Consider the following 13,184-nt stretch of genomic DNA (forward strand, 5'->3'; position numbering starts at 1 on the left):
TATATGTCTAAAATATTAATGGAAAAAATGTTTTTCAGAACTATTTATGTACTGTGGAAAAGGGGCAAAACTCATTTGGAGAAACACTCCATTGAAATGGATGCTGCACAAAATGATCAGACAACAAAAGAAGAACATGTAAATGAGGCTTTTCAAACTGAAGAACAAGCAGACCTTGACAGCAAGCTGTGAAACATAAAAAAATTGTTACCAGATATCTCTGAAAGATCATGAATATATAATACCTTATCACTGTCTAATCTATGAATTTTCATCCATAGTAAAATATCTTATGGCACTAACAGTCTTCCATTTACATATTATTTATTACAGTAAAACTCCCTTTTTACCCTTTTCAGCAGAATGATTCAAAACAGTGTAAAATGCAGGAAAGTGTAAAATACAGGAAAGCATAGGAAACACAATAAACTTTAGATTTTGTGTCTATTGTTCATTGTTTACAAAGACTCCCAACTGTGGGGTTTTAACAAATATCACATCATGAAATGTATTTAACATAATTTTACAATGATTATCAATAAAAAGTCTCATATTAAAGACTTTTGCTTCCAAATTTTATTCACACCATTGGACGTGATTGGAACTAAGCCTCAAGAATTTCAGTGTAAATCCTAGAAACACTTGGCCTTCCACTGTCTCAAACACCCAATATTTTAGGTTCAAGTGTAAGAGAATGAGAACGTTTCTACTGATCCACCTGTCTCTATGTGCACGTTGGAAGTTTGTTATTAGAAGGCTGTTGGAGGGGCAAGTCACTGACGATGACAAGTGTTTGCTGCCAGCACCCCAGAAGACTTGATGAAAACCCAAGGAATAGTTATGTAGTATTCTTTGGTGTGTTAGTGTCTGTGTTGACTGTAAAAAAAATTAATGAACAATTGAATATAAATTTCTATGTGCATTCATATACTGGACTTGTTACAGACTAGAGATTTTTTTTTTTTGTCTTGGATTCGGAGAAGTCAAGATGCATGTTCTTATTTTCATATGTCTCAATGTACTTAATTATTTCTAAAGCTTGAGATATGAGTGAGACAATGAAGATATTTATATGTCTAAGAAGAGAATTTTGTTCTGCATAGCATTTCTAGTACATCGTTAATCAATGAGAACATAGACACTAAAGTTCATATATGTGATCAATAGATTACAGAAAAAAGAAGATATTGTTTTCTGTCATCCCAAAAAAAACATTAGAACATGACAACCTAAGTGACAGGACCCAAAGAAAACAGGAATTTAAGGACAGAAACAGAAAGAAGATATTAGGCATTACCATAGCAACCAGGCCTAACAAGATACGAGAACTGTTTCCAGTAATTGTATTGAGTCCAATAAACAAATGGAAGAAAGTTGTGAGTGCAACGCAGTAAAACACGTGAGAAAGTAATGGCAGAGAAAACTAGAGAGAGGACCTCAACTTTATGACTAAGAAGATTGGATGTGGAGAGTAAGCAGTCTTCACACATGTACATCACGCTGACGCCGATGCAGTAACCAGCCACTGACGCTGACTGCACCAGCTGCTGCTCAACGGTGCTGACTCCGCTGCTCGCTGACAACGATACTGAAACCATCATTCGACGATGCCAGCGCCGGTGCCAGTGCAATCCACCAGCGCTGAATACACATTTGCTCACCAATGCAGCTATAACTCTAAGACGGGTGAGCAAAAACCAATAATTATTTGGTAAAAGTTGAGAGGGCAGTTGTATGATAAACTGTTGTTACAATTCTTCTAATAATTTCCGGGTATGCAGCCAGATCCTGTCGACATTCTGCCATGATATTTCGGCCCAGAGACATCCAGCCATCATCAGGTGAGTACACAACTACTGAAGAGCCCAGGTGCAGTCGCGGTATTTATGCCGAATCTCGCGCATGGCTGGACGTCTCTGGGCCAAAATATCGTGGCAGAATGTCGATGGGATCCGGCTACATACCCGGAAATTATTAGAAGAAGAAATACGCCGGGAAAATTTCAGAAGTCACATGTTGTTATAATTGTTATACTCAGAGGTGATTTTTTAAAATGATAACAAGAGCTAAGAGTAAAATGAATATGGATGAAGAACATAGCTATAAGAGTGACTAGGGAAATGCTAGACTTGTCTGAATTAGTGAATTTAATTAAAGTCCAGTGAACAGATTCAGCAGTTCAAATTTCTTCTTTAAGGAAGTTAAATGATAAGTTAGACGATCATTTCAAGAAAAACCTAGACTTAATAAACTCAATGAATTCTAAATTAAAGGCTCAGAATGAAACTTGAGATATTCAAAAGACTAGTATAGGTTTGTTGCCCATCAAAACAGATGCTCAAAGCAAAGAATCTAGTAATCGAAGCGAAGACGTAGTTACTTTGGAGACTGAATGCAATGTCTAATATAATAATAAAGAACCCGATCTTAATGAAAAATTAGAGTCTTGTTAAAATGTATGTAATGTTAAATTTAATTGTGTAAGACAGGAAATGAATACTTTGAAAGAGAGCACAGATTGACCTAAGGAAGTAATATTGATTATTCAATCGAAAATCCCAGGTGTTAGTGTATGAGCTGTTACTACACGAGTTGTCAGTACACAAGTAAATAATGAAGGATGGAATGTCAGGGAAAAATTAGCCAACTCTGACAAGATAAATGTAAGTAGTCTGGCGGAACCTTTTGAACCAATTAAAAATTGAGAAGTTACCAATAGTATAATCTCTGGAAACATTTTGACTGTTGCTTTTTCAAAACTTAATGATAATAGCAATGTTATAGACAACTTGTGCAAAGAATTCAAATTTGTCCATGACTGATGTTATGTTACCTAGTAAAGTGGTGATTGTTTTGTGGTGGTGAGACTTTCACACAAAATTTGACGAGAAGTATTGGTCCGTGAGTAATGAAATGAGGTTAACATCAGATCCATGGGATCCAGGCACAGTCACATCTGTCCCCCAGGGATGTTAATGTTCTGTGTTAACAGGCAGAGTGATGACCACCAGATCCCTAGTTGTTTTCGGTGTTTCTTGAAATTTAGTTTTTCTGCACTGAATTCCCTTCAATTCTTCAACTAGTCTGAAATCTATTCTTGTATTCTTAAACTATCCTATAATTTTAGTACATAGGAAACTGGATATGACTACAAGATTGATAGCAATTTAAGAGAATCACGGATGAACAGTGATCTCCAGACATGAAATGAAACAAATAAAAACTTATTTGAGTGAAAAGTATAACATCATGGTACTATTCAAACAAAGTAATATCTAGACGTCATGGACTGAATGGCGTGCTTTATGTGTGTATGAAACATAGTGAAATGTGAATAACTAAACAACTATGTTATCGTAGTGTATAATTTTCTATTTTTATAGAATAATTTTATACCTTTTGTGAGATGTAATGTACATGGGAGGGTTTGTATCACTTTTTGAAGGGGTGGGTAGTGTAATTACAAGCATGACAAGCACTAATTACACACCCCACCTTTCAGACAACCATACCAGACAAGTCTAACTGATTCTTCACCATTTGCTGTTCCATAGGTGTTGCTAGGACTTTTCTTTGGGACTTCATAGGTGAAGGTGAGAGTGTCAATTCTGCAGGAGACATTTAACATCATACCTCCTCCTGATTCCCACTCAAGTACCAGCAAGGTAGGGATCCTGGGGAAGGGGGGTGGGCAGGGTTTTCCTGTCTTTCTTTTCTTTGATCTTAGCAACTGTTTCTACTTTTTCCTTTCTTGTTTCTCATCTGAGTACTAGTCTACTTTTCCTTCTTTCCATATGCATATACTTCTATTGCTAAAGTCCTTCTTATTTTCCATGGTTTTCAATTACCTTCGACTTATTTCTTATAAGTAGGCTGAAGAATCAGGATACACAAAAACACATCTACATACACACGAAGATATACTTAAACACAAACAAGAGAATTACAAATTAGAAACATGAAGTGATGTCAGAATGCCAAGGGATGTAGGGGAATAAGGATATATGTACATCTGAGTAGATGTAGATATTACATTGTTGATATGTGACGGCTCTGCATCATTATTTTTTGTTGCTCTCAAATATATTTACATGTGCCATGCTAGATCTTTGAGAAAAGCCATAGTATCTACTGAGAGTTGGTAAATACAGGTAAAAATAGCATCTACTATGTGTGGGTATTATATCTGTCTACATAGGAGGAGTGAGGAGTGAAAGAGGAATCTAGGGTATTAGAGGGAGTATTGGCAAGTGGAGTTAAGGTATAAAGTAGATTTGTAATTTTACCAGAGAATATTTAAGAATAGTACACATAAAGATGTATGCTAGGGCAATGAACCAAGAGGTCTACTCAAGAAGGATACAGAGGGTGCACTTGTCATTTATTGGATGAGAAAAAGGGCAAATAGGCAGACCTATGAAAGGCTGACCTATACTGCGTGGACAGGGGCACCACGGAGGGGATTGACCTGTATGATAGGAGGATAGGAATAAGAAAGGGGTGTACCTACAAAACAACAAGCACACAGGAACAAATCAGGAAGAGGACAACGTGAAGAGACAGAGGGGCTTCTGTTCGAAGTCCCTCAAATTTCACATGTCCAAACTGCAGTAGGGACTGCCACTCTTGAGTGGGACTTTTTAGCCACAGCAGATCCTGCAGACTCTGAACCAAGCATGCTACACCATCATCCCTCAAGGATGGACGGATGCCATTATGACCTACAAAAACAGAAGGAGAAAAGGTACTCCTAGGATCAACCCATGTAAGATATACACTGCTGGCCACCGTAAATGCAACACCAAGAAAGACAAGAGGTAACACAACAAAATTTATTTTGTAGATAACATGTTGACCAAGAATCAAATGATTACGTTTACAGACGTCTGTGACATGTGGTTCCTGGCAGAATCAGTAGCCAGAGTAGCCGCCATTGTTGGAGATCACCGCTGCCACACATCTCAGCATTGAGTCAAAGAGACGTTGGATGTGTTCCTGGGGTACAGCAGCCCAAGCAGCTTCCACACGTTGCCAAAGATCATCTGGTGTGGCAGCTGGGGATGTAATCTGGATCACTCGTTGAGCAACCATGGACCACATGTTTTCTATCGGCGAAAGATCCGGAGAGTGAGCTGGCCAGGGAAGCAATTCAATCTGGTTATTGACGAAGAACCTTTGGACAATGCGTGCCACGTGTGGTCGTACATTATCCTGTTGAAATATGGCTGTGGCCGAGCCCTGAAGGTAAGGAAGGACAACTGGCTCCAGCACCTCGGATATGTAGCACCGGCTATTTAAAGTACCGGCAATGCATACTAGAGGCGTGCGAGAGTAATATCCAATACCGCCCCATACCATAATACCCGGTGCAAGACCAGTGTGGCCATGCATAATGCAGCTGTCCAGCATCCTCTCTCCACGGTGTCTCCACACTCGAATCCGACCATCGTGGTGCTGCAGACAGAAGCGTGCCTCGTCAGTAAAGACAACGTCATTCCATTCTGCCGTCCACATCCGTCTGTCATCACACAATTGGCGACGGAGACATCTGTGGTTCTGCGTCAATGGTAGACGAAGCAATGGACGTCTTGCGGACAGACCACTCTGCTGTAAATGGCGTCGAATGGTACGCGCAGACACTGGATGATGCGTTACAGATGCAATGTGCTGTGCTATGGTTTGGGATGTCACTGAGTGATCCGTCACTGCCATGCACACAATTTGCCTATCAGCACGTGCAGTGGTGCACCGAGGTGAATGCGATCGACCACATCGGTCCGTCGTACCCTCCTGCATCCAACGGTCACATATCCGCATTACAGTTGTTTGGTTTCATCCAACACGACTAGCGATTTCTCTGTATGATAATCCACAATCTCGGTAAGCCACTATCCTTCCTCTGTCGAACTCGGATACTTGATCAAACGATGTTCGCTGTTGTCTACGAGGCATAACTGATCGTCTTGTGAAACAACTACAAGGTAAACACACGTGCAGAACGTACACTCGTCGAAATCGCCAAGCCTTAAATGGCGCTATGAGGTGGCGCCACAGGCGCGCGTGATGTGCTTCTGTGCTGAAATTCTAATCAGTTGCATATCTCATCGCTGCAAATCCATGGTGTAAATTTCACTTGATTCGAATGCTTCCTTCAGGGTGTTGCATTTACGGTGGCCAGCAGTGTAGGTACTGTTCCTAAATGGAAAAAGGGCAGTATAGTGACAGAAGTCACGCATTTAAAGGAAATAGTCTGGTAAGTTTGAATTCTATGGTATGCATCAATAGCCTTATTACATTTTAGATTTACAAGTGTCAGAAGAAGGGAACACTTTTATTCTACCCATGGCTCCTCCAGATTACAAGAACTAATGAATAAGTACATATTTAGGAAAAGTAGTACGGGAAGTAATAACAAAGCAGTAAAGTATTCATGAGTTATGTACACCTGGATATACATTTGGAAGAGGAATAGCAAACAAAAATTTGGTACTCACAAATTTTTGAAGATTGAAAAGAGCCAATTCCAACATGGATTGAAAGGTTCATGCTCTATAATTGTGGAAAAATATGCATGGTTATTAGTAGAAAAAAGTACTGTTAAAAGATAAAGAATTATCTTGTGTGAGATTATTGTACATAATGAATATGTATAAAGTATCATGTGTTTGAGCTAAGGGGAGGGATATGTAGTGCCTCAAGAATTTCGGTGTAAATTCTAGAAACGCTCGGCCTTCCACCATCTCGAACACCCGATATTTTAGGTATGAGTGTGGGAGAGTGAGAACATTTCTACTGATCCACCTGTTTCTATGTGCAGGTCAGTTTTTTATTAGAAGACTGTAAGAGGGCAAGTCACTGATGACAACAAGTGTTTGCCGCCAGCACCACAGAAGACATGATGAAAACCTAAGGAATAATTATGTAGTATTCTTGGTGTGTTAGTGTCTGTGTTGATTGTAAAAAACACTAATGAACAGCCGAATATAGATTTCTAGGCACACTCATATATTGGACTCGCTTGAGAGTAGAGACCTTTTTCTTTTATGTCTTAGCTCTGAATGAGGCAGGACACATGTAATGTCCGTAAATTATTGGATAGTTACTATGATACTGTACTTGCATTTTATTGAGTCTGATGTTTAAAGACTCCAGTTGGCTTGCCAGAGTTTACTTACTTATGTGAAAAAGAGTAAATGTTGCTTTGTGTTGAGAGATGAAAATATACCAAGAATGAACTGAAAGTGTTCTACGAGTACACAAATTATTTCAAGAATAGAGAAGTAGCTTAATAAATTCCTGTAATTCACTATAGCCTTCAGAGAAGAAGCTTTAGAGAGATCAATGTAGCTGATTACCCAGAGAAGAGAATCAGCTGCACACAATGCGTAAGTCAACTGCAAGAGACGTGTGAGATTTGCACTCCAGTACCACAATGCCTCACGTGTTTGTATGTGTTAACACTCAGCCACTGTCTTTGTGATAACCACAAAGTGTAAGTAAAATACAGAGGCAAAAGTCTTTTATGAGACTACATTATAGTGTCTTCCAAAAAGTGTTTGACTCGGTGCCCCACTGCAGACTCCCAACTAAGGGACGAGCATATGGGATTGATTCCCAAATATGTGAGTGGCTCAAAGACTTCTTAAGTAGTAGAACGCAGTACGTTGTCCTCGATGGTGAGTGTTCATCGGAGGTGAGGGTATCATCTGGAGTGCCCCAGGGAAGTGTGGTAGGTCTGCTGTTGTTTTCTATCTACATAAATGATCTTTTGGATAGGGTGGATAGCAATATGCGGCTGTTTGCTGATGATGATGTAGTGTACGAGAAGGTGTCGTTGTTGAGTGACTGTAGGAGGATACAAGATGACTTGGACAGGATTTGTTATTGATGTAAGGAATGGCAGCTAACTCTAAATATAGATAAATGTAAATTAATGCAGATCAATAGGAAAAAGAATCCCGTAATGTTTGAATACTCCATTAGTAGTGTAGCGCTTGACACAGTCACGTCAATTAAATATTTGGGTGTAACATTGCAGAGCAATTTGAAATGGGACAAGCATGTAATGGCAGCTGTGGGGAAGGCGGATAGTCGTCTTCAGTTCATTGGTAGAATTTTGGGAAGATGTGGTTCATATGTAAAGGAGACCGCTTATAAAACACTAATACGACCTATTCTTGAGTACTGCTCTAGCATTTGGAATCCCTATCAGGTCGGACTGAGGGAGGACATAGAAGAAATTCAGAGGTGGGCTGCTAGATTTGTTACTGGTAGGTTTAATCATCGTGCGAGTGTTATGGAAATGCTTCAGGAACTCAGGTGGGAGTCTCTGGAGGAAAGGAGGTGTTCTTTTCGTGAATCACTACTGAGTAAATTTAGAGAACCAGCATTTGAGGTGGACTGCAGTACAATTTTACAGCTGCCAACTTATATTTTGCGAAAAGACCACAAAGATAAGATAAGAGAAATTAGGGCTCTTATAGAGGCATATAGGCAATAATTTTTTCCTTGTTCTGTTTGGGAGTGGAACAGGGAGAGAAGATGCTAGTTGTGGTATGAGGTACCCTCCGCCATGCACTGTATGGTGGATTGGAGAGTATGTATGTAGATGTAGATGCAGGTGTAGATTAAAAAGGTATTCACATTCTAATGTGAGAGTTGTTATTGATAAACATTGTAAAATTACAGTAAATAGAACTTGTAACACAGAAGTTGTTAAAACACTAAAGCTGGCAGTCTTCTTCGACAGAGAACAATATGCACAAAACCTACAACTTGTTTCTGACAAGGAAGTCACTTAGCTAAGCAACATCTGGGTGAGAAAGAGGGCAGAGACTGTCATCACATTATGGAGCATCTTGTGGAGGAATGTTTATGTTTGATATTGTGTCATACTGTCCTAGTATGGATTAGTGTATTTCATGCAGAAGTAACAATTCATGAAAGCTCATTACATATGGCCATCTTCAAAAGTGGTGTTCATTTGTAGAAATGACTGTGAAACTAAATTAAAGCTTTTGTAATACAGTGCAGTGTGCAAAAGAAAGGTTGCTGCTAGAGCCACTGTCATCAGATTGTGATTATTATTAAGGCAGTGACTCAACATACTTTCCCACCCTTCCAAACACTGCAAACCTATAATACAGGCAGCCATGACCCAACAAACAAACAATGAAAATCTTGCTTACCTTGCTAACACTATGTTACATGATCAATAAATCTGTGTATAATTTGCGTATTCTGTTTCATTCCAAGGCTGACTCTGAGCAGGAATACAATGCACTTTTTGCAGAAATCAGTATGAAAATCAATGTTAATGGTCATGATAGCATCAAAGAAAACTTATGAGGGCAGATCAAATATAAATGGGATTTTATTTCTTATTTAAATTCATTTATTGAAAAACTCAAAGCAATTATAATTTATTTTTCCACATGGTCTTCTGCTTTGGAAATGCATTTGACCCAGCATATGAGAAGCTTTTTGATGCCCTCATCATAAAAGGAACTGAACACCAGCCAGTTGCACATGAAGTCATCCACACCCTCGTCATCTTCAAATCGTTGTCCTCCTAGGGCTTCTTTAAGAGGTCCAAATAAATGGTAATTGCAGGGTGATATTTCCAGGCTGTAAAGAGGATGATAAAGTGTAGTCTAGACATTTTCTGTAGCTTGGAGACTGTTAGAGCTGCAGTATGATGTCGTACATTGTCATGGAGGAGTATGACCTGTTGAATCCATTCATCTCGTCTTTTGCGGCAATATGCAACTCTCATCTTGTTCAATAGTTTGCAGTAGTAAGCAGCATTGATTGTGCATTGCTCATACAAAAAATCAATCAGCAAAATGCCTTGCTGATTGGGGGGGGGGGGGGGGGGGGGGGGGGGGGGGGGGAACGGTTGAAAGAACCTTGCCAGTTGACAGTCGAGTCTTGGCTTTCACTGGTGCAGCCGCCCCTTTCCTCTGCCACTCCTTACTGGATTGTTTGGATTCTGGAGGGTTGTGGTGAACCCATGTTTTGTCACAGCTAATGATCCAACTCAAAAATACATCACTTTTTTCTGTAAGCCTCTGACAAACCTCCAAATGCCTCAACTTCAGATTTTCAGTCAAGAGTTTAGGGACCCATCTGGAACGCACTTTACGGAACTGTAGGTCATTTGTGATGATTGCTTGACAGCTCCCATAACTGATTCCGACTTTTTGTGCAATTTCTGATACTATCGCCCGTTGATCGTCGTCAATAATGTCTTTAACTGCATGAATGTTTTTGTCTGTAATGTTAGTCCAAGAATGGTGATTGTGTTGCTGATTTTCCACATATCCTTGCCCTTCCTTGAACTTTTTTTGCCAGGAAAACACACACAACCTTGATAGTGTTTTATCACCGAACTTTGCAGTCAATCTTTGGAAAATTTCTGCTGCTGTAATTCCTTCATAAGCAAGAAATTTGATAATCATGCATGCAGGGTGCATCCGTTGCTCAAACATCATGAGTGTTACTGACGAAATGGTGGGAAATATCTAACAGCACTTCTAACAGTTCCACCTAAGCATAGCAGAAGTACAGGGCCAGTCCTACCAACTGTTGATGTTCAGGAACTAAAATCTCATTTATATTTGATCCCCCCTCATAAAATGGAGGAAATGTTGTAACATGGAATCGTTATTGACAATAAAGCATAGTACTGAGAGAATAGGAGTTCTGTTGGAAAACGCAGGAAATTTTGTAACATGGAATCATTATTGACAGGAAAGCACAGTACAGAGAGAATAGGAGTTCTGTGGGGACCAATAAAAATAAACACAAAAAGCTGGGAAATGTAAAATGCAGGGATGTAAAAACAGGGTTTTACTGTATTTAGAAACTGTTTCATTACTCCTTTTCACTTTGTTAACCTAAGCAAGTTAAACACCTACTGGTTGTGGAACTGCAAAGTAAACAAGTTTTCCCACAGAGTCATACTTTAAAAAAACAGACTACATTGTAAAACTCTAGGATACTATGAAATAATAACCACAAAGACAAATACATTGTGTTCTACTGACCAATGAAATACAATACATACATGAAAACGAGAAAAGATCTTTAGAAATATTTAGCACCAAGGATAAATGATTAAACAATGTTATCCAAACATAATTTATTCACTCACTCAGACTACCATCTTGGTTTTAACCCAAATTCACACTATCTCAGGTATTCTGGTCCTGTTCATTCTTGTCATGTTTTATTTCAATATTTTCTTACAGTTTACTATTTCATATTTCTGTTAGACATCTTTCATTATTATCTAATTTTTCATTTATTTTTCTATCTACTAATGTCTCATCCAACATTCTTTTGGATAATCTTAGATCTATGTACTTTATTCTTCTGGCCCATAGTTTCATTAATTTACACCATTCATATTTATAAACTATTGTTTTCACTGCTGTTCATTTGTAGGATTTAACCATTATCTCCCACCTACTACTTCATAAGTTGATTATGTTACACATATACTTAAATATTTGGAGCTTTGAACTGATGTTACTACACATTTTGGCAACAGTGAATAAACTTTGGACTTTTCTCTGGGAGGATCAGTCCTCAAATATCCATGCAACTGTCCTAGTAGAGGATTTGTAATGGTCTCCACAATTCACTTCAGGCAACTGCAAAGATGGCCCCATTATCTTTCTTCATTCTTGTCCAGACAAACAAACAAACATTCCATCTTTTATGCCATAATAAGATTTATACTTCCCATTCTTTGTAGTGATATTACTAGACGTGTAACTAACTTTGTAGTATAGATATCAGAATTTGTTTACCTAGTCTTTTAATTTGTTTACCTAGTCTTTTGTTTGCTTCTTGATTATTTTCTTACCCCTGATTGGGTCACATTTGGAATCTTCCAGATACAAATAAAATAAATTGTTCATTTGCAAAAAGAAAGACATCATCATTTCTCCCACGCTGTTTTGTTAAAGTAAGTACTTTACTTAGCTCTAATGGGCAGTGTTGAGCTTTAGCTCATTTTCATGTGAAAAATAGATCCACATATCTATCTACTAGAAATATATCAAATTTCAGCTATTCTGACACATTCACGCATGGCATGATCATTAGGACACAGTCTCAAAAAACAGCCAGAAACAATGGATACACTTGTTGTTAGGTAGGGTTAATATGTTATTTTAAAATACCATGTGCATTCTGTATGTATGTAATTATGTATGACTGTAGTTTAAGTGATCAGACCTAATTGATATGATCAACAGGGAATAAAAACTCTCAATAAACAAGTGTGACACTTTCTGGCTCTTCATTACAAGATTGTGTCTGTTGATAGCCAAAATTTCCTGTAGTTTACATCCAGAATAGTTTTTACTTCTTCTGGTAACTTCTTGTGTAACACAGTTCCACTGGGAAGCATATGAGGGTGTACTGAAAAGTAATGCTTCCACATTCTTTATTCTGTTGTCAATATCAGTATTATACATCAGCCATATTTACTCAGTCACTTTCTGCTTTGCTGATGCATGTTGCAACCCTTTCCTGTTAGAGGGCTGCAAATTGTACTGTGTAATGTAACTATGTCAGTGCATGATTAACAATCTGCTGTAATCAAGTATCTAAGCACAGAAGAGATTGTCCACACATGGTGCACCCCTCCTTCAGCACGATGACAATGCTAGATCACACACAAGTGCTGCAACATCTGTAAAAATCTGATACCTTGAGTTCATTGTCATAAATCATTCTGCATACAGTCCTGACTGAACCCCATCCTATTTTTATCTGTATCCAGAACTTGAAGAACACCTTTGAAGACTTCACGCTAATACGGATGAGACAGTGTGACTAGAGGTGAGATTGTGGGATGTCAACAAAGTCAAACAGTCTACAGTGATGATATAAAAAAAACTGGTTTCTTATTGGGAGAGATGTGTTCACCACCAGTATGACTATGCTGAGAAATAATTATTTAGATGTTAAGAATCACGATACAAAATGTTAATAAGGTTTAACTTAAAAAGTTTCAAGAGCTTTCACATAAAAATTTGGAAGCATCACTTTTCAGCACGCACTTGTGCTTTTATGGTAAAATGATGTTCTCATACACTAATTACATGCACTCTAAGACAAAATAATGACACAGCATGAAGGAGTTATGCAAATTGGTCACAAATTGATAT

At 38.4% G+C, this 13,184-nt stretch overlaps 1 protein-coding gene across 7 annotated transcripts in view; it reads left to right on the forward strand.

The window, feature by feature from the left end:
* The window catches only part of LOC124798095 (proton-coupled folate transporter-like), a 263,038-nt gene extending 262,731 nt beyond the window's left edge, over positions 1–307 (forward strand). For all 7 annotated transcript variants that reach the window (XM_047261343.1, XM_047261341.1, XM_047261342.1 and 4 more), the window contains exon 7: positions 39–307. In XM_047261343.1, coding sequence (XP_047117299.1) covers positions 39–192 — 154 coding nt within the window. In that variant the 3' untranslated portion in view covers positions 193–307. The remainder of the gene's footprint in view (positions 1–38) is intronic.
* The last annotated feature ends 12,877 nt before the right edge of the window (positions 308–13,184 follow it).

The sequence above is a fragment of the Schistocerca piceifrons genome, chromosome 5 (genome assembly GCF_021461385.2).
Source record: "Schistocerca piceifrons isolate TAMUIC-IGC-003096 chromosome 5, iqSchPice1.1, whole genome shotgun sequence".
Lineage (NCBI taxonomy): Eukaryota > Metazoa > Arthropoda > Insecta > Orthoptera > Acrididae > Schistocerca > Schistocerca piceifrons.